The sequence below is a fragment of the Haliotis rubra genome, unplaced genomic scaffold, assembly GCF_003918875.1.
Source record: "Haliotis rubra isolate DU_JTF1 unplaced genomic scaffold, ASM391887v1 Scf85, whole genome shotgun sequence".
NCBI lineage: Eukaryota > Metazoa > Mollusca > Gastropoda > Lepetellida > Haliotidae > Haliotis > Haliotis rubra.
Genome location: NW_025767579.1, coordinates 1872362 through 1896017, shown reverse-complemented (window position 1 = coordinate 1896017; position 23656 = coordinate 1872362). Strand labels below are relative to the sequence as shown.

General features: G+C 40.5%; 1 protein-coding gene across 1 annotated transcript in view; it reads right to left on the bottom strand.

Moving 5' to 3' along the window:
- The window catches only part of LOC124262653 (signal transducer and activator of transcription 5B-like), a 56611-nt gene that overhangs the window by 23746 nt on the left and 9209 nt on the right, over nt 1-23656 (bottom strand). The window contains exons 5-19 of the mRNA XM_046697154.1: nt 22915-23004; nt 22140-22221; nt 21047-21180; nt 18932-19083; nt 17877-18038; nt 17276-17410; nt 16982-17117; nt 16661-16702; nt 16438-16518; nt 14806-14898; nt 13628-13816; nt 12815-12909; nt 10008-10147; nt 7515-7661; nt 6895-6949 (exon numbers count right to left, since the gene is read on the bottom strand). Of these exons, the coding sequence (XP_046553110.1) occupies nt 6895-6949; nt 7515-7661; nt 10008-10147; nt 12815-12909; nt 13628-13816; nt 14806-14898; nt 16438-16518; nt 16661-16702; nt 16982-17117; nt 17276-17410; nt 17877-18038; nt 18932-19083; nt 21047-21180; nt 22140-22221; nt 22915-23004 (1733 nt within the window). The remainder of the gene's footprint in view (nt 1-6894; nt 6950-7514; nt 7662-10007; nt 10148-12814; nt 12910-13627; nt 13817-14805; nt 14899-16437; nt 16519-16660; nt 16703-16981; nt 17118-17275; nt 17411-17876; nt 18039-18931; nt 19084-21046; nt 21181-22139; nt 22222-22914; nt 23005-23656) is intronic.

Below are 23656 nucleotides of genomic sequence, written 5' to 3'. Positions count from 1 at the left end.
TGTGGTGAGAGGTGGGGGTGAGGGGAAGATGTGGTTGTGGTGAGAGAGGTGGGGTGAGGGGTAGATGTGGTTGTGGTGAGAGGTGGGGGTGAGGGGAAGATGTGGTTGTGGTGAGAGGTGGGGGTGAGGGGTAGATATGGTTATGGTAAGAGGTGGGGTGAGGGGTAGATATGGTTGTGGTGAGAGGTGGGGTGAGGGTAGATATATGGTTGTGTGAGGTGGGGGTGAGGGGAAGATGGTTGTGGTGAGAGGTGGGGTGAGGGGTAGATATGGTTGTGGTAAGAGGTGGGGGTGAGGGGGGGTGGGTGGGGAAGATGTGGTTGTGGTGAGGGTGGGAGTGAGGGAAGATGTGGTTATGGTGAGAGGGTGGAGGTGAGGGGTAGATATGGTTATGGTGAGAGGTGGGGTGAGGGGAAGATGTGGTTGTGGTGAGAGGTGGGGGTGAGGGGAAGATGTGGTTGTGGTGAGAGGTGGGAGTGAGGGGAAGATGTGGTTGTGGTGAGAGGTGGGGTGAGGGGTAGATATGGTTATGGTAAGAGGTGGAGGTGAGGGGTAGATATGGTTATGGTGAGAGGTGGGGGTGACGAGTTGGGATGAGGTTTGGGGTGACTGTTTTTTAAATGGATGGATTTGTGTGAAAAAGACTTATTCTTACTGGACCCATATTGATCCCTAGAGGTGAGGACTTGATCAGAGTGTCCTGTGATAAAGACAAGCACTTCACTGTGACAATTTGCCCAATTATTTTCACATCTGACAGTTTCCTTTCCTGTGATCATAGAGGAGGATGTGAAGGGCAGCTCCTGCAACCAGTATTGAAGGGATGCTTGTTTCCACCATACCGAAACATGAGCTGACTAATTCACACAGACATGAAAGAGACATATCTTGTGATCATTTACAAATCTTGGGTTCTTTCATCAAACTAAATAATATCAACAAAAACGACAGTGTGGCACAATATTTGACTGATTTGGCGAGGTCAGTGATGTTCAGATATCTCATCTATTCCACTCCTGATGTTAATACTCATCCACACAGCTGGGGGCAGAGTTCATACAGATCATTGAACTCTAAATTAAAGAACAATTTAATCACTTTTCACACTTTTCAAAGAAAAAACATTTGGTTTGAAGGACCACTTTTATTCACTATAAAGATCAAGTGGAGTGCTTCTGTACTGCAAGTTTTTCACCTAAAGTGGGAGGTGGCTCATGGTAACATTAAGCTATATGAAGTAAATACGTAATATTAAGTAATAAGCAAAGGAATTAGTGCACATAACAATAATTTTCATAGAGCATGATTAAATTCAAACATTATTTAAAATGTGTGAACCAATATAATTAACTGAACCAAAGGGACACAACTTCAAATTGAATCTCATGCACATTATAAACACAACAACTTTCTCGCAACTATCAACAGGGTGAACTGTAAGGTGCAGTTTCAAAATGAGTGCAACTGTCAACTTACTGCAACTACCAAATTTACTACAGTGTCAAAATAGCTCAACTATCAACTAAGGGCAACTACCACCTACCGTATATGACCGTCTATAAGCCGACCCCATGGATAAGCCGACCCCCAAACTTGACCCTCAAAATCAGTGTCAAAATCATATCTCTCATGGATAGCCCCCCCGCGATGGGTCGCGGGCAACAGAGACCAGAGTACCTGGTAGGTATGTTCCATCAACGACGAGACACCATTACGAGAATATTACATAATAAAGATTACCGGTGTTTGTTTACCTTTTTTTAACGATCACTGCTTGCATCAACAACAAGACACCATTACGAGAAAGTGGATATACAGCGTAAGTGTTGGTGAGAATATTACATAATAAAGATTACCGGTGTATTGTGGCAACATGTGTTTGTGTTCCTTTTTATATCCCGACGATCAATGCTTGCATCAACAACGAGACGCCATCGGTAAATAAAAACTGAATTCAACTTTTGTTTCAAAATATATTATTTAAGTGTCCACTGCAACTATTACCTTACGCTGCTATAATATCATTGCAACTATCAACTAAGTGCCACTATCAAATTTGTGCAACTATCAAAATTAGGAAACTATCAACTGAAATCAAGTTTGTGCAACTGTCAAATTAGGACTACTATCAAATTAGTGCAACTAGCAAATTGGGACTACTATCAAATTAGTGCAACTAGCAAATTGGGACTACTATCAAATTAGTGCAACTAGCAAATTGGGACTACTATCAAATTAGTGCAACTATCAAATTAGTGCAACTATCAAATTAGGACTATCAACTTTGTGCAACTATCAAATTAGGGCTATCAAATTTGTGCATCTATCAAAATTAAGACTACTATAAAATTAGTGCAACTATCAAATTAGGACTACTATCAAATTAGTGTAACTAGCAAATTAGGACTACTATCAAATTAGTGCAACTAGCAAATTAATGCAACTATCAAATTAGGACTATCAAATTTGTGCAACTATCAAATTAGGACTACTATCAAATTAGTGCAACTATCAAATTAGGGCTATTATCAAATTAGTGCAACTAGCAAATTAGTGCAACTAGCAAATTAGGACTATCAAATTTGTGGAACTGTCAAATTAGTACTATCAAATGAGGACTACTCTCAAATTAGTACAACTATCAAATTAAGACTACTATCAAATTAGTGCAACTAGCAAATTAATGCAACTATCAAATTAGGACTATCAAATTTGTGCAACTATCAAATTAGGACTACTATCAAATTAGTGCAACTATCAAATTTGGACTACTATCAAATTAGTGCAACTATCACATTAGGACTACTATCAAATTAGGACAACTATCAAAGTAGGACTATCAAATTAGTGCAACTATCAATTAGCTGCAACTCCTAGCTGAGAGTGGCCATCAGATTAATGCAACTTTGTACAAGATGCAACTGTTAACCTTGTGCAAGTATCAAAATAGTGCAACTGGTATATTATTGCAACTATCTATGTCACCTTACTGGTAGCCTGCAGTGTCAGTGCACACCTGATGCACATCAGTACAAACCGAATTGTAAAAAGAATATGAACTTATCTTACCTCATTCACTCCACTCTTTCAACACAAACTTTTACACCTGTTAACTGATATCAACTCTCATAAAGTCTAGAGTGACAGCTTAAGTTTATCAAGGAAATTATCGGCTTGTAAAACATCTCTGCTACTACAAGCCAGACTCCAACTGAAGGGTCTAATCTTAAGACAATTATAAAATGATTATAAAAATGAAAGGTATGTTTATCGCATTATCTAAAAAACACAATTACACAAATCTTCACCGGTATATCTGAAATAGATTCGACTATTAAAGGGTCCAGCAAACTGTGTCAGAAGGGACATCACTAATGGCAGATGAAATTCCTGTCTATGTCTTTTATGACATTGTCATTGTCTCCAATTCAGGGCTTTCTGACCAAATTGCAGTGCTATGTAACGTGTACTTAGCTAATACAAAGCTTGTAAAACTAATACTCAAAATATACACCATCCTCATCAAATAATTAGGGACTGTTTGTGATTGTTAGATGTTTAAAACTACATTCAGCAATATTCCAGCTAAATACCAAAGGCCAGTCAATAATAGAATCTGGACCGGAAAGCTAGTGACCGATATCATGAGCATCATTTCCACCATATTGGACATGATGACCTACAAGCCACCAGACAACCCAATCCTTTAAGTTGCCACATCAACTCACATATCAAGATAGAACTGTTCGCTCACTCCTTCCCTCTGTCTAGTTCACTGCCTCCTCACATAACCAATAAGCCTTTTTTAAAATGGCCCTTCTCTGAGCCCCTATCTCCCCAATGTCCCTAGAGTCCATATTACTATCCTACAATCGTCAGCGGCTGAAAGGATGGTGTAAATCCAACTAGGGTCCATGCAGGTAGCAATGGCACTGTAAGTCCCCATGGTCCCTAGTATGGTGATCTACCTTCAGTTGTTGGCGATCTATAGCCCAATTTTACATTGTATTGTCCAGAAATAGTTTTCTACTTTTAAAGATATATGCTAGCTAGTTTTAACTCAACCTGTGATAAGCCAGTGGTTTTACTGCCCTTTGTTGATAGGGTTTGATATATTTATATATTATTTCCCTAAAACTAATGTTATACAATTATAGTTAAGCTTCTTGGGTACACCAGGGCGGTGGTGTAGCCTTGTGGATATAGCGTTTGCTCGTCACACTGAAAGACTCGAGTTCAATTCCCCACATGGGTGTAATGTGTGAAGCCCATTTCTCATGTCCCCCGCAGCGTAAAACTAAATGCATTCACTTGAGTACCGTCGTGTCTGAACTACACATGATCTGTTGCTGATGCTTAGAGATTCTCATTACCATAATTGTTGTGTATAATGTACACACTCTTTAATAACAAACACAACTCACCTGTGTAGAGATTAGGGGTGGGTATCGCAGCTATTGTATATGAAATATGGTATTGCGATATGAAAGCATATATTGCGATATGTATTGCAATATATTGCAAGAAGTATTTTTAAACATAAAAATACATATAATCGAGTTAATGCTTGATATATAAAGCAAAAACACAACAAAATCACTATGCTTCATTAAGTTTTAATAAAAACTTTTAATCATGACAAAATATAAATGTAAATAACATTCGGCATCAACGAAACAAGGAAATATCCGAAGATTTCCAAGTGTTACAAAGTTTTCCGAATGCAAGTCAAAATACCGGTTTTCGATCAGCGTATCGCAATACGTATTGTTGTCATATCTATTGTTGCGCAGCCCTAGTAGAGAGGGTGGTGCATTATAAACACCATATTGAATTTTGATGTTTGCATCCCGAAGCAAAGTCATTACACCAGAAACACCAGAAATACCATGCCAACAAAACTTTAATTAAATTTGAAATTTAATCACGTAATTTCACTGGTTGGTTATAAAAAGAGCTCATTGTATACCTGGACTTATAGTTTTAATCATTTCTATAAATGTTATTCAAATTTTTATTCACTATTTCTTACATTCAGCTAAATCATGTGTGAATAACTCACCATTGTTTACAGTAACCAGAGTTATATTACCGCTACTGAACTTCTGTTGATAGAAAAAGACTGTATTTATCATAATCGCCATGCTTTGACTCATTAAAAGTTTCATTTGTCGCAGATGACTTAATGTCAACAAAATTTTGATGGTTATGAGCCAAATGTTTATGACAAACATTTTTTTATCATTGCAAACTTGTTATTGATTTTTTTGGTATGTTTCAGCTAAATCTCTGTCATATAGGGAGGAAAAATGTGCACAGCTGATCGCTATTTCCAGCTTAGTTTACGAGACAATACAATCTTAATCTCTGTATCGAAAACAAAACCTAGCAGAACAGGAGATTTAATTAATCAAAATTGTAAAACATTGTGTCTGCAGACATATCATCTCAAATTTCAAAATTTTATTGACAAAGTTTGTTAGTACATGTTCATTGATACATGAAGAGATACAATGTATTTTTTTATCCAAAATACTGAATCCAACCAAGGTGGTGCATCATGGGTGCACACTACACTCAAAACAATATGGCAATCATTTGATCCATTCAACATTTGCCTCCACTTTGTTGAAACCGCTGGGTAGTTCTGGTGTTGACAAAGAAACAATCAGGGTGGACCAGGATTCAAACTGTGAATGTTAGATTACTGGAGAACCAAAAGGGTTGCAGCACTGCAGACAAATTGTGTCACCTCAAACAATTGGACACCCATGCCCCCCAGCCCAATATGACAATATGTGGAAGTTTATAGCTTAACCATTTCAACACCAGTCAACCAAGATCCCAGAGACTCTAAGGTCATACATGAAGCCTATGAAGGAAAATATCAGCTTGTGAAACATTATTGCTACTACATCTCACACACCATTTGAAAGATCTAATCCTACTGTCCATGAAAGAAGTAAAAACTATGGCGATTTTTTTCCATTTGTGACATGTCATTATATCCCCGTGCCTTTTTCGTTTATATTTTCATTTTTACGTAATCAGAAAATTATTATAAAAAGATTTCTTAAATAATATGTATGGTCGCCTATTTCCCGATATCAGTGGCGTTCCGCTCGGTAACATGTCACAACAACGGAAAATACCTCCGTTTTCGAAGCTTCGTATGAATAACATGCGAGGCGAATCGTTTGATGGCGGTATTGTTCGAAAGCTCTCAACATCAACAATATCACTGTACCCTTGCCAAGAGTAGTATCACAGTAGTAAGAAGCAATTTTATTGGATAAAGATTGGTATCTAATGACGCTTTTTTGCCACAGTCTGCTATAAGGGTCGTGATTGGTCAAAATCAGACACGTGACCTAAGGCAGCCAATCATATTACAGCAAGGATACCGTCCTCGTAAACAAAAACTTTTAGATTTAGACGAAAGTTTAGGGTAAAATAATGCTATTCTGAACATATTAAGCAAGAAATCGCTACCTATATGTAAATTATGGAACTTTATGACCTGTGACAAAAATGCTTCATGCATATAATTTTGCATTAAACATTATGTCCGAGCGTGAAGATTGAGGTTGCGAAAGCCAAGATGTCACTTGTCAGTGACTTGACTTGCATTACATGATCGCACAAAAAGATGGAAATAGTAATTTTATATGTACGTTGGCCTAAAATGATGCCAGGTGTAGATTTTTACTTTATTTTGGTGACACACATTAGCATGAGTCATGTGCTCACAGATCTTTCACATTCAGGGAGATTCTGGGACTGAAACTCAATATCAGCATATCCTGGCACATCTAAGTTCCAAAACTCTGCACATCAAGTTTTAAGACAACAGGGCCACCAGTGACCCAGTGAAGGTAAGCAGGAGGTACTCACATGACATTGACCAGGGTGGGTTTGATGTAGCCGTCTACAGACGAACTTGGTTGCTCTGTAACACAAACAAAACATGTAGAGGCCAGGTTCTATACTCCCCAGGGAGTTGAGAATATACGGAATAACTGCATTCACCTATGACAAAGACTCTTGTGGTACATAAGTCATAACGATCATCATGATGTAATTATTCAACCACATAGTCATTATTTAACATCATCATCATCATCATCATGAATGAGATCTGCTATACAGAGCCAGATATTTCTATTTGAACACAACAGGTGCAGAAGAAGCATACAGAACCCAACCCAGCGTGTGATAGTGGAACACCAACCCAGCGTGTGATAGTGGAACGCCAACCCAGCGTGTGATAGTGGAACGCCAACCCAGCGTGTGATAGTGGAACACCAACCCAGCGTGTGATAGTGGAACGCCAACCCAGCATGTGATAGTGGAACACCAACCCAGCATGTGATAGTGGAACGCCAACCCAGCATGTGATAGTGGAACGCCAACCCACTGGGCTAACCCACTTTATCGTCAAACTATGTTCAACTGCTACAAAACTGTTCACTATCATTTAATGGTTATTCCAACAAGGACTGTGTTATATTTACCTGGATTTGACACATAGTACTTGGAGAATGCCTGATTCTTTGGTATGTCTGGATATAGGAAAGCCAGGTTGTTCAGGTCCTTGATTCTGTCGGCCAGACCTCGGATGGAGAAGTCTTTCGATGTAAAGGGAGCCAAGTTCCATACCTCTGATAAGAGAGAGTCATACATATTACACTTCCAGCATATGTCCAGGTAAGGTCAGTTTGTTCGAACATAAATACTTATAACGCCATACTACTGAAAATATGTATTGAACTTGAAGATGTCATGGTAGGCGAGAAACATCTTGTTCTTCGAACTCATTTCTTTTTCACTATGATACCATCTAGTTTAATACATAAAGATGTCATATTAGGGGATAAATAAGTTCAGAGAACTAGACTGTATTCCACCGCCTGATATCATCAATCAAGTGCCAGGTCTTGATCACAAAGGAAACGAAACAGAATACTATTTGACACAAACCAACTAATATGTTTCAAAGATTTCATTTGGAACACTCAGATCCCACTAACTTTCAAATGTAGTACTGCCGACATTGAAAAAAGTAGATCTGGCAGCCATGTCATACAGAAATGGGAGCGTGATATGGATATCGCCTAAGCTGGCTGTATTGTATGGCTATACGCTATCATAAGAATAAATGGGTTTCTAAGAACAACAAGTGTTTGCCACTGATATGACAATGTCCCCCGCCGCTAAAGAATGGAATATCTATATTTACTACTTTTAATTTTTTGGTCACTTACAAGTGAAACATTGAAAACATTGGGTGCAATGTTTTATGAGATAGCACGTTTAAATAAGTTTGAAAGCCGGTCAAAGTGTCAAGGTGACCTTGAAAATAAGGTCAAGGTTACCCAAATCGACTGGTGTCTGTGTAATGCCCTAATGTAGGCTGTTACCAAATTTGAAGACATTGGGTACAACAGTTCATGAGCTATCGCGTTAACAAGAGTTTGAAAAGTGTTCAAAGTGTTGTGGTGACCTTGAAAATAAGGTCAAGGTCACCCAAATCGACTGGTGTCTGTGTAATCCCCCAATGTAGGCTGTCACCAAATTTGAAGACATTGGGTACATCAGTTCATGAGATATCACGTTAACAACAGTTTGAAAAGTGTTCAAAGTGTTGTGGTGACCTTGAAAATAAGGTCAAGGTCACCCAAATCGACTGGTGTCTGTGCAATCCCCCAATGTAGTCTGTTACCAAATTTGAAGACATTGGGTACAACAGTTCATGAGATATCTCGTTAACAAGAGTTTGAAAAGTGTTCAAAGTGTTGTGGTGACCTTGAAAATAAGGTCAAGGTTACCCAAATCGACTGGTGTCTGTGTAATGCCCTAATGTAGGCTGTCACCAAATTTGAAGACATTGGGTACAACAGTTCATGAGCTATCGCGTTAACAAGAGTTTGAAAAGTGTTCAAAGTGTTGTGGTGACCTTGAAAATAAGGTCAAGGTCACCCAAATCGACTGGTGTCTGTGCAATCCCCCAATGTAGGCTGTTACCAAATTTGAAGACATTGGGTACAACAGTTCATGAGATATCAACAGTTCGTTAACAAGAGTTTGAAAAGTGGTCAAAGTGTTGTGGTGACCTTGAAAATAAGGTCAAGGTCACCCAAATCGACTGGTGTCTGTGTAATCCCCCAATGTAGGCTGTCACCAAATTTGAAGACATTGGGTACAACAGTTCATGAGATATCTCGTTAACAAGAGTTTGAAAAGTGGTCAAAGTGTTGTGGTGACCTTGGTCACCCAAATCGACTGGTGTCTGTGTAATCCCCCCAATGTAGGCTGTCACCAAAATTGAAGACATTGGGTACAACAGTTCATGAGATATCAATGCTAACAATGGTCAAAGTGTTGTGGTGACCTTGTAGGCAAGTCACCCAAATCGACTTGTCTGTGCAAGACTGTCACCAAATTTGAAGACATTGGGTACAACAGTTCATGAGATATCTCGTTAACAAGAGTTTGAAAAGTGGTCAGTGTTGTGGTGACCTTGAAAATTAGGTCAAGGTCACCCAAACCAACTGGTATCTGCGTAATCCCCCCATGTAGGCTGTCACCAAATTTGAAGACATTGGGTACAACAGTTCATGAGATATCGCATTAACAAGAATCGGGACGCATGACGCACGCATGGGTCGCCCAAAACCAACTGCTGAATACATAGTCACAACAAAGTCTTGCCATGTTGGGTGTTTTTATAAAACTGGAGATTCAACATGTGAGTTGGAAGTGTTGCAGACAGCTTTTTGTAATATTTAAAAAATGGCAATTTTAAAAATAAAAGGTTAAAAAAACAAAAACCTTTCTCAGAACTGGCAGTCAAAGACAATGTTCATCATTTTGGCCACAAGTGACAGAATTGCAGAGTCAGGAAAATCTGATTTCAGGTGTCAGACACTGTGAGCGGCACATCTACAAGAAAGATGAGCAACAAAGGCTTGCACATAGTTGACGCAGTGGTGGAGCAACAAACTTACCAAGCTTGCCATTGTCAGCTACCCAGGCAATGGTGATGCCACCCATTTCAGAATCGCTGTATCGCAGGAGGAATGTTCCATTGGGCTTGGTGAGGAGCCATTCCTGGGCCTCAAACTTGCTGATGAAGCCGATGATTGATCTGGAAGCAACAAAACAAGACACAGATCATTCTCACATGATAGTCTCTCCTGCACTCTCATGTTGTACACACACATTGTGCTCTCTCCAGTACTCTCACATTGTACACACACATTGTACTCTCTCCTGCACTCTCATGTTGTATACATACATTGTACTCTCTCCTGCACTCTCATGTTGTACACACACATTGTGCACTCTCCTGCACTCTCATGTTGTACACACACATTGTACTCTCTCCTGCACTCTCATGTTGTACACATACACACATGTTGTACTCTCCTGTGCACTCTCATGTTGTACACACATTGTACTCTCCTGCACATTGTGCTCTCTCCTGCACTCTCATGTTGTATACATACATTGTGCTCTCTCCTGTACTCTCATGTTGTACACACACATTGTGCTCTCTCCTGCACTCTCATGTTGTACACACACATTGTGCTCTCTCCTGCACTCTCATGTTGTACACACACATTGTACTCTCCTGCACTCTCATGTTGCACACACATGTTGTACTCTCTCATTGTACTCTCTCTGTTGTATGTTGTATACATTGTGCTCTCTCCTGCACTCTCATGTTGTACACACACATTGTACTCTCTCCTGCACTCTCATGTTGTACACACACATTGTACTCTCTCCTGCACTCTCATGTTGTACACACACATTGTACTCTCTCCTGCACTCTCATGTTGTATACATACATTATACTCTCTCCTGCACTCTCATGTTGTACACACACATTGTGCTCTCTCCTGCACTCTCATGTTGTACACACACATTGTACTCTCTCCTGCACTCTCATGTTGTACACACACATTGTACTCTCTCCTGCACTCTCATGTTGTACACACACATTGTACTCTCTCCTGCACTCTCATGTTGTACACACACATTGTGCTCTCTCCAGTACTCTCACATTGTACACACACATTGTACTCTCTCCTGCACTCTCATGTTGTACACACACATTGTACTCTCTCCTGCACTCTCATGTTGTACACACACATTGTACTTCTCCCTGCACTCTCATGTTGTACACACACATTGTACTCTCTCCTGCACTCTCATGTTGTACACACACATTGTGCTCTCTCCTGCACTCTCATGTTGTACACACACATTGTACTCTCTCCTGCACTCCACATCATTGTGCTTCTCTCCTGCACTCTGTTGTACACACACATTGTGCTCTCCTGCACTCTCATGTTGTACACACACATTGTACTCTCTGCTGCACTCTGTACTTGACACATTGTGCTCTCCTGCACTCTCATGTTGTACACACACATTGTACTCTCTCCTGCACTCTTCATGTTGTACACACACATTGTGCTCTCCTGCACTCTCATGTTGTACACACACATTGTGCTCTCTCCTGCACTCTCATGTTGTACACACACATTGTGCTTCCTCTCCTGCACTCTCATGTTGTACACACACATTGTACTCTCTCTGCTGCACTGTTGTACACTCTGTTGTACACACACATTGTGCTCTCTCCTGCACTCTCATGTTGTACACACACATTGTACTCTCTCCTGCACTCTCATGTTGTACACACACATTGTACTTCTCTGCACTCTCATGTTGTACACACACATTGTACTCTCCTCACTCTTATGTTGTACACACACATTGTGCTCTCTCCTGCACTCTCATGTTGTACACACATTGTACTTGTCTCCTGCACTCTCATGTTGTACACACACATTGTGCTCTCTCCTGCACTCTCATGTTGTACACACACATTGTACTCTCCTGCACTCTCATGTTGTACACACACATTGTACTCTCTCCTGCACTCTCATGTTGTACACACACATTGTGCTCTCTCCTGCACTCTCATGTTGTACACACACATTGTGCTCTCTCCCTGCACTCTCATGTTGTACACACACATTATACTCTCCCTGTCATGTGTACACACACATTGTGCTCTCTCCTGCACTCTCATGTTGTACACACACATTGTGCTCTCTCCTGCACTCTCATGTTGTACACACACATTGTGCTCTCTCCTGCACTCTCATGTTGTACACACACATTGTGCTCTCTCCTGCACTCTCATGTTGTACACACACATTGTGCTCTCTCCTGCACTCTCATGTTGTACACACACATTGTGCTCTCCTGCACTGCACTCATTGTGCTCATGTTGTACACATACATTGTACTCTCTCCTGCACTCTCATGTTGTACACACACATTGTGCTCTCTCCTGCACTCTTATGTTGTACACACACATTGTGCTCTCTCCTGCACTCTTATGTTGTACACAAACATTGTACTCTCTCCAACACACTCAAATTGTACACACACATTGTACTCTCTCCAACACACTCAAATTGTACACACATTGTACTCTCTCCAACACACTCAAATTGTACACATACATTGTACTCTCTCCAACAAACTCAAATTGTACACACACATTGTACTCTCTCCAACACACTTAAATTGTACACACACATTGTACTCTCTCCAACACACTAAAATTGTACACACACATTGTACTCTCTCCAACACACTTAAATTGTACACATACATTGTACTCTCTCCAACACACTCAAATTGTACACACACATTATACATTCACACTGTACACGCATGTTGTAATCCTTCTGCACATCCACACATAGCGTGTAACATCTCCAGTACCTACCCATCATTCCACGGCGACTTCAGGTGCTCCTTCGTTAGTTTCAGCACTGCGTAGAACCACTCCCAGAAGGTGAAGTTCCTTCCTGGCAATGCCTCCTGGGTACAAGATTCAAACCAATCACAAGAAGATACTCCAAGTTATTGGAAATTGAAGTCAGCATACTCAAACAATATCAGGGCAGCCTGTATTTGTGGCCTACGCAAACCATCCTTCATGTCAAGTTTGGGAACTGAGGACTGGCTACAATTCTATCAACAAAATATTCTTCCAGGCATCATTGTAAATAGCAGAGCACCTTATCATTTTAAGATCCCAACATCAAAAAGTATGCTTTGGACTTTACCTGGGCCCCTCAAAGTCAAACCTTACCTGTGCCCCTCAAAGTCACACCTTACCTGTGCCCCTCAAAGTCAATCCTTACCGGGGCCTCTCAAAGTCAAACCTCACCTAGGTTCCTCAAAGTCAAACCTTACCCAGGCCCCTCAAAGTCAAATCTTACATAGACCCCTCAAAGTCAAATCTTACATAGACCCCTCAAAGTCAAATCTTACCTAGCCCCCTCAAAGTCAAGCCTTACCTGTGCCCCCAAAGTCAAACCTTACTGGGGCCTCTCAAAGTCAAACCTCACCTAGGTTCCTCAAAGTCAAACCTTACCCAGGCCCCTCAAAGTCAAATCTTACATAGACCCCTCACAGTCAAACCTTACCTGGGCCCCTCAAAGTCAAAGCTGACCTGTTCCATCAGCAATCTCTCAATTTTGTTTCATTGACATTAGAAAGTGTCAGAAGTTATATGTTAAAGAGTGACCCTGACCTTGTTAAAATGGGCCCAAGACACTGGCATGCTGGTGTAGTCCTCACTCTGCCCGAGGATCTTGCTGGCCAGGTACTTCATGTTGTTCTCTGTCAGTCCTCTGCCAGTGGCAGCTTTGAACTTCACGTTCAGTTGTTCAGCCAACAGCGGCCAAGGCACCGATTCCGGTACCTCAAATGGATTGCGCCCCTGGAGAAAAGCATAATGAGGCTTGAACCTGCTAATGTTCTATCATCATTTCAATAGGCCATGCATCTTTGTGCTTGCAGTTACTGTTGCAGTCAGCAATATTCCAACTCATCACAGCCGTGATGTACTGGGATCTGGGTCTGGTCAGTCAAGCTAGAGGCTGAAGTCATGACCAACATCTCTCACCATGATATGATGACAAAACTATGCAAGTCTGAATTCTCAATCAGACTTATTCACCCTTATGACACAAAACAGTGCCGGAACCCTGTCTCCATGGTTATAACAGACATAAAGGACAATTGATTTAGTTCACTAGTGTTCTGCATAACAATCTCTGTGCATTGTATTTCTTACATGATTCAACTTAAGTCATTATTTGCCATTTTATTGGCTAACCAAACAGTTTCATTTAATTTCATCAGCAACAAAATCGAAGTCCCTCCCACTAATTATTGCCACATTATTGCCCTGGACGATGTCACAGATTTTGTGTCATTGTCTACAGTTTTTTTGTTGCCATGAAATAAACAGTCAATGACTGACTGACTGAGTTTGGTTGTACGCCGCTTTTAGCAATATTCCAGCAACATCACGGCAGGGTACACCAGAAATGGGCTTCACACATTGTACCCATGTGGGGATTCGAACCTGGGTCTTCGGCGTGACGAGCCAACGCTTTAACCACTAGGCTACCCAACCGCCCCCTAAACAGTCAATGAAGTTCTTATTGTTGAAGTTTTCATACAAATACACTGCAATTTTTTCTGGCAGTTATGGAATTCTATAATTTGAAAATCCTTTCTAGGTCTAAACATTCAAAAACAGAAAGGAACATTGACATCAATTCTTAATTCAAGAAACACTGAGCTAAATGTTTTATGGAATTAAATATGAAATGTTTTTAAAACAAAAACAAAGCTTTCATGTTTATAGTGTCCATTGATGCACTAACACATTGGAAATGACTCTTTGATTTATCAACTTACAGGTGCAGAGAAGGCATTGTCCCATAAGATGGTTGCTAGGGCATTGCATTCCTGGTTGCCATGGACAGTAACCACAACAGGTAATGACAATGTCTGAAACATAACAACCACAGGTAAATTACAGGTAAATTGCAGGTAATTATTTCCCACTACAATCTGGAACACACTTTTTTAATTTAAAAATAACCCATTAAATACATTACTGTACAGTCTTCACTGATACGAATTTATTGCTGGTTGAAAGGAGGAACAGCTCTTGCTACAGGAGGTGAGGTAAAATTGGGTTTAAACGTCGTGCTTGAGAATATTTTGCTCATATGACGATGTGTATGCGTGTGTATGTGTATGTGTGGCTGCTTGTACTAGCCCAGACTGAAGCTGGTTTTATAGTGCTAGCCCACTGAGATACCATGCCGCAGTGAAGCATGAATACCCTACTCAGACACATCATACTCACTCCGAGCCGACCAGTCCTTGTTGTACCCATTAATGCCGAGCGCCTTGCAGGGACCAACAAGTACCATATTTTAACGTCTTTTGGTATGACGCGGTCGGGGATCAAACCCGCGACCTTCCGCTCTCCGGGCGGACGCTCTAACCACTTGCTACAGGAGCTTGTTTAAGGACACATTAGTTGTCTGAGGTTAGTGTGGTGCAGGACCAAAGCCCTAGAAACTGTCAGGAGAATGATCAGCTGGCCAAATGCCCCTCCACCATGGCTGGCTGGTTACTTCCCTAAAGCTGTACCATGTCAATAGTCTAGATCAGTGGCTGAAAGGACCTCTGCTGTACTGGTGGTCTTGTGTATATTTATGGAACCTCCCTACAGAAGTTTGTTGGCACAAGCAAACCCGACATAGAATCTTCTCTGAGCTAAGATTTGATATGTAAATAAAAGCAAACAGAGTCAGTGAGTTTTGGTTTTATGAAGATTTTAGCAATATTCCAGCAATGTCACAGCAGGGGACACCAGAAATGGGCTTCACACAATGTACCCATGTGGGGAAACAAACCCAGGTCTTCGGCATGACGAGCGAACACTTTAACCACTAGGCTACCCCACCACCCAAAAACAAATAGACATTGAGCTTCTGATGAATGCTCCAAACATGTGTCTGCTAGAATTCCCACATTTATGTAATATTTTGAGTGAGTGAGTGAGAGTGAGTGAGTGAGAGACACAGAAATGGCGTCGTGTGGACTGTTGACTTTAGCCTTTGGTTCTACATCTGGAGAATCAGTCAGAAGCTACAATAAACACTGTTAGACATGTTAGGAAGACAATCACAATGTGTGTTTAGCCCTAATGTCCACATGAGACCCTGCTAACACAAACATCACATACACAGGCTGACTGGCTGAGTATGGTTTTACGCCGTTTTTAGCAATATTCCAGCAATATCATGGCGGGGGACACCAGAAATGGGCTTCACAAGTTGTACCCATGTGGGGAATCGAACCCGGGCCTTCGGCGTGACGAGCGAACGCTTTGGCCACTAGGCTACCCCACCGCCCCCACATACACAGGTTGGTATAATATTTGGACTGACATGTGAACATCAAAGAATTGTGTTTGGTGGGGATCAAATTAAGGCTTAGAACACTGTTCTCTCCAGAAACATAGATACTCACCCACACTTGAAACACAAGTTCATTGCCTCCTACATTAAAGTCTGACTGGAACAGGATACAGAACTTCTCCTCTGTTACTGCCTGTAGAAAATAGGGCACAAACAGCTGTAGACTTTGGTTTTAGTTTAACGCAACACTCAGCAATATTACAGCTATATCTACTCAATGACGTTAAGAGCTTCATAAAGTTACCTTTTGTTCAAAATTGAAGATGGCTGCTTACCTCAGTACCTTTCCTATCTGCCCTCTTGATCTTCTTCAGTTGCTGAAAACAAATTGTCATCATTATACACATAATCATTATAATGAGCAATACCTAACCATGGTAGCCATCACCATTCCAAGACATCACCATGGTAACCATCACCATTCCAAGACATCACAAGGATAATCTTCATCATATTCAGCATGATTAAATGACAGAAGCAGAAGGTGAAGAAAGGTCAGCTCTCCATGTTTCTGAAGGTCAATTCACCATTTTCCTCAAAGTCAACACACTATCTTTCTCAGCATCAAGTCACCATGTTTGTCAAAGTCAACTCACCATGTTTCTGAAGGTAATACTGAGCTGCCCAGAACTAGACTGGTATTCCATTGTCCCGATATTGTTCAGTATCTCCCCACTCATCTCATTCTTGGCCTTTACATCACTCTTCAGTAAGTCCTGAGCTTGCTTCTCACTAGAAATAAAAAAGTTCATATTCTGAGTTTTACTCTACTTTCTCAATTCTCATCTTGTCACAAATAAATCATTCATATCAAGTGCGTATTTGGAGTTAGGTTGAAAGAAGATAAAATGGGGATAACTCTTATCTATTTAACATCATATACTCCTCACCTGATAACGGTTGCTTTTACTTGAGGAGGGTTCATATGGACGTTGAGTTTTCCTCCAACCAAGAGACGAACTGTTGCTGCAAATCGGGCATCTTTCTTTAATACTTGAGGAGGCTGTGTTTCCACTATAAAGGTGCTGCAAAATGGATTTTTAGAGTAAAAGTATTAAATTTCATGCCATTTAAGACAAAAGTATATTTATTTGCCGTTTCATCGGTATGATTTTGCGGCAAACGCACTAAAATGTCATTCAAATGTGAAGACATATACCAATCAACCAGTTACCAATCACCCTAAACAAGCCAAGACACTATTGCATACTTTCAACAGTACACAAAAATTATCTGCTAAAGATTTCGCCTATCAAAAGTCCAAAGTGATAATCCACAAAGTCACACAAATGTCCTGTGTGGATACTACTGGCCTCAGTATGGTTAATTTCAACCCTGCTACTGCAAAGTCTAAATTTGACTGTGAGTCAATGCTGTTCAACTGGGCAGTCACATAACAATCAAGTTGCCATCTTTTCTTTGTCATGGGAGCCACAGCGTTTGTAAATCTGGAAATCAAGTGACAAGAGTAACCCTGCGATGTCAACCTACCTCGTCACAAGTGATGACAATAGTCCTGTAATGTTGTCATTGAGCTCTGGGAGCAGGTTTTTGGTCCCTGGAGGGAGGTCAATTGGAAGCTGTGCCCTCAACAAGTTCACTTTTTTTATTTGCTGCCGATTTTGCCATATGAGGTCTGCCAACAGTTCACACCTGGTCAAGAAGTAAAAACATTTACAACCTTCTAGGTGTGACCCAAGTTCTTGGGCAGTAAACCATGCGACTAAGTCAAGTGTGGACAAACCAGAGAGGGATATAATGAGCAATATCTCACACCTTAGTGGTAGAATAACATGCAATAAACCATCAAATCTGACCCCTAGTCACGACCTATGACCAGCATCGGTTATTGGTGACATATTCTAACCCAGAATTCTCAGAAACACCAGATGTGGTACCCTGTAAGACCCAGTTGACCCCTATAAAACCAATGCTTGTTGTAAAAATAGTTTGGGTAGCCCGACTTAGTGACTGTAATCTGACCCCAGGTCACCACATATGACCCAAGTATCAGTTGTTGGTTACCTATTCTAACCCAGAATTCTCACTGTGTACCTATAAGGGGCGGGGGTAGCCTAGTGGTCAAAGTGTTGGCTCGTCACGCCGAAGATCCGGGTTCGAATCCCCACATGGGTACAAATGTGTGAATCCTATTTCTGGTGTCCCCCGCCATGATGTGGCTGGAATATTGCTAAAAGCGGCATAAAACCGAACTCAGTCAGTCAGTCAGTGTACCAATAACTGAAACACCAGGGCCTAGATATTCGAAACGTTCGTAGCCCTAAGAAATTTTAACTTTGATCATAGCCAATGTGCTAAGAATGGGCTTAAGAAGTTGGTAGGGCTACGAACGTTTCAAAAATCAAGGCCCAGATGTGGTGTAGAGACCGAGTACACTGTCGGTACCTTCAAACCCAAAATGGGTCGTTACGCACCACATCAGCCACAGTTTGCCTAGTCCAGACTTAAGGCCATAGAGCTGGAATTTTGCTGGAATGTTGAACATTGAATCACAAACACAAAGCAAAAGATTATTATCAACAGACCATTTCTGCAGTGTCTCCAGCCCTTCATTGAGAGGGGCGCCATTGCCAGCCTGCTGCTGCTGCCTCTTCCACTGGATGAGTTCCGTGTCAAGCACCTGCTTCTGGAGCTCCTGCAGCCCCACCAGGGTTTGATGGTAGTAGATGGCAATCTCCTGCAGCCACACGACACGGGTCAGTAAACACAGGGATACATGACAGTTTCATATAACATCCACCATAGCAGATGAAAGAATGGACTACAACTGAACAGATGGACCATGTCTGTTAAACATATGGACCATCTCTATAAAACACATGGGTCATATCTGATGAATGTATGGACCATCTTGATCATGGGACCATGTCTGGTAAACATATGGACCATCTCTATAAAACACATGGGTCATATCTGATGAATGTATGGACCATCTTGATCATGGGACCATGTCTGGTAAATATATAGACCATCTCTATAAAACACATGGGTCATATTTAATGAATGTATGGACCATCTTGATCATGGGACCATGTCTGTTAAACATATGGACCATCTCTATAAAACACATGGGTCATATCTGATGAATGTATGGACCATCTTGATCATGGGACCATGTCTGGTAAACATATGGACCATCTCTATAAAACACATGGGTCATATTTAATGAATGATGAATGTATGGACCATCTTTTAGATCATGGGACCATGTCTGTTAAACATATGGATCATCTCTATAAAACACATGGGTCATATCTGATGAATGTATGGACCATCTTGATCATGGGACCATGTCTGATATAAAATGTATGGACATATGGACCATGTCTCTATAAAACACATGGGTCATATTTAATGAATGTATGGACCATCTTGATCATGGGACCATGTCTGTTAAACATATGGACCATCTCTATAAAACACATGGGTCATATATCTGATGAATGTATGGACCATCTTGATCATGGGACCATGTCTGGTAAACATATGGACCATCTCTATAAAACACATGGGTCATATTTAATGAATGTATGGACCATCTTTAAAACACATGGGTCATATCTGATGAATGTATGGACCATCTTTCATGGGACCATGTCTGTTAAACATATGGACCATCTCTATAAAACACATGGGTCATATCTGATGAATGTATGGACCATCTTGATCATGGGACCATGTCTGGTAAACATATGGACCATCTCTATAAAACACATGGGTCATATTTAATGAATGTATGGACCATCTTGATCATGGGACCATGTCTGTTAAACATATGGACCATCTCTATAAAACACATGGGTCATATTTAATGAATGTATGGACCATCTTGATCATGGGACCATGTCTGTTAAACATATGGACCATCTCTATAAAACACATGGGTCATATTTAATGAATGTATGGACCATCTTTTAGTAATTCATGGGACCATGTCTGTTAAACATATGGACCATCTCTATAAAACACATGGGTCATATTTAATGAATGTATGGACCATCTTGATCATGGGACCATGTCTGTTAAACATATGGACCATCTCTATAAAACACATGGGTCATATCTGATGAATGTATGGACCATCTTGATCATGGGACCATGTCTGGTAAACATATGGACCATCTCTATAAAACACATGGGTCATATTTAATGAATGTATGGACCATCTTTTAGTAATTCATGGGACCATGTCTGTTAAACATATGGGCCATCTCTATAAAACACATGGGTCATATCTGATGAATGTATGGACCATCTTGATCATGGGACCATGTCTGTTAAACATATGGACCATCTCTATAAAACACATGGGTCATATTTAATGAATGTATGGACCATCTTTTAGTAATTCATGGGACCATGTCTGTTAAACATATGGACCATCTCTATAAAACACATGGGTCATATCTGATGAATGTATGGACCATCTTTGTTAATGTAGGGAACTTTCACTATTGAATGTAAAGAGCATCCATGATGAATGCATTGATGTAATTGTGTTGAATTTGATAACCTATTTGAATATATGGACCTTCTATGCTGGATACATGGATCATCCCTCATACATGAGTGTCATTCTCTTGTATGTACTTCCTATTCAATGTTTGGCCTGTCTCTGTTGAATGTAACATGTGACTCACAATTCTGTGCTGTAGCAGCTCCTGGGCTTTCTGAGTCAACTGCACCTCCACCTCCACCTTCTCCTTCTGCAACAACGCCTCCTTTGCGACAAGCTCTGTTGTCCGGGGCTGGGGCTGTAACTGCTGGATCTGAGCTAAAATCATCCAACAGATAAAACATCACAGATTAAGTTCTTCAATTATGTGTTTCAAACATGAAAGCAACATTCCTTTCATAGGTCAGAAACCAACAATTTATTCTCCTCTGTACGTCTAAAAGAAATCTCACTCTGTAAGACCGAAACCAATAATTCTCCCTTTATATGTCTCAAGAAGATTTTAATTCTTCCTTAATCCTCTAAATGCTGAACCCATTCCACAGGAGAGTAATATCCCTAAATATAACTTGCAATAACTATTTCCCAAGTATGATTTGCGTGTCATTTGAATTATATATGGAATGCATAAATGTTCAGTTTTCTAAATATATAAACTTTAAGTAGTTTAAGTACTTCAAAACGAAATGCCTGCAGATTAAAAATGTATTGGACAAATTTCTCAGCACACAGCCACCCGCAACGGCCACTGTTGACTTCAGGCACTTCACGTTGAGTGGTAGGCAGTCTGTTACTTTCTTTATAGTGAAATCATTTTTTAGAATTTGATCAATATTTTTGTTCTTTCTTTATTATTAATATGGGCAACTTTTGGTGTAGCTACTAACACTAACACTAGCTACAATAAGGCATTGTAAAGGGGGTGGGTGATTTCAAACAGTTGGTGTGTCATTAAATAAGGGACAACTGAACCAAGATTTTTCACATTAATACTAGATAGAAAAGATTACACTATTGAATATTTGAACTCTTTAATATTTAGCCTAAACACAAACTTGTAATGACACTCAAAGAAGTAAATTAATTATCCCTCCAGAAATTTCAAACAAACAATTAATTCTCCCTCCAGAGGTCTCATAATACAGACATGGTGAAATAATAAATCTCAACAAACCTTTAAGTTTTTTATGGACATTCTTATCAAAACTGAACTGCAGATAACTGAGCCTTGGTTAGACTCTGAATTCCGTTTAATCTACACTGGAATCACAACTCACCAGTTATTTTAAGGCTGTCTTGATACTGAATGATGAAGGACTCCTGTTCAGACTGTAAGTGTTTCAACGTCTGTTCACTTGCCTGCAAAAACATATTGCTTCCTTCAGTGTGTGAAAGCTTTTCAAAAGCATACCCTGTAATCCTGTTATTATATAGGAGAAGTCGTGTATCAGACATGAATAAACATACTCAAGTTGATGCCAACCTAAGCCAGGTAAAGTGGAACAGAAACAATTGGCAATTTAATTACAGGACATAGACATTTATGTCCAAGTTTCTTCAGTAGTCAAAACTAACGTTTCTTTTATTGTCACCAATTTGGTGTCTCACAGTGTCAATAAACAAGATGGAGTTATATAATAATAATAATAATAATAATAATAATTTGTATAGCGCTTTTCCACACATCAATACACGCTCAAAGCTCTTTAGCAAAGAAAGTCCAGTGTCAGAGATAGTTGTTGAACAGATAAGTCTTCAGGAGGGCTTTGATAGGTCTTCAGGAGGGCTTTGAATGATGGAAGAGAGTCAGAGTTTTTTAAAGAGTCAGGGAGCTGATTATACAGTTCTACACGATCAAGGATCATATAAAAATATAACAGAACCAATACACATTTTTACAGCAAATATAGGGATCGTGTAGTCTCTGGTGATGTGCTTCAATCAGCATAGCTATATAGATGGGGTATATAAATTAGAATTTTGAAGATCTTAATGTCTGGTAACTTTATAAACAGCGATGTACAGTATATGTCTATTTGTGAATGGTTGTACCTGAGTTCTCTGTACTTGTTCCTCCAGCTTCAGCTCAATCTGAGCACCCACAGAGGGTATCATTGGAGCGGCATCTAGTTTCTGCTCTGGCTGAAAACATAGCATCATACACTGTGGATAGATACTTTCATCTCACGAAGTGGTCCTAGCTCGCCAGCTTTCTTGAATCTATGTCAAAGTAAGGCGTTACAACAGCATGGGGACTGCTTTATAAGCTGGGGGACAGGACGCCAACAGGCAACAAATGCTGAATCTAGGTCAAAGTAAGGCGTTACAACAGCATGGGGACTGCTTTATAAGCTGGGGGACAGGACGCCAACAGGCAACAAATGCTGAATGTAGGTCAAAGTAAGGCGTTACAACAGCATGGGGACTGCTTTATAAGCTGGGGGACAGGACGCCAACAGGCAACAAATGCTGAATGTAGGTCAAAGTAAGGCGTTACAACAGCATGGGGACTGCTTTATAAGCTGGGGGACAGGACGCCAACAGGCAACAAATGCTGAATCTATGTCAAAGTAAGGCATTACAACAGCATGGGGACTGCTTTATAAGCTGGGGGACAGGACGCCAACAGGCAACAAATGCTGAATGTAGGTCAAAGTAAGGCGTTACAACAGCATGGGGACTGCTTTATAAGCTGGGGGACAGGACGCCAACAGGCAACAAATGCTGAATGTAGGTCAAAGTAAGGCGTTACAACAGCATAACTGCTTTATAAGCTGGGGGACAGGGCGCCAAC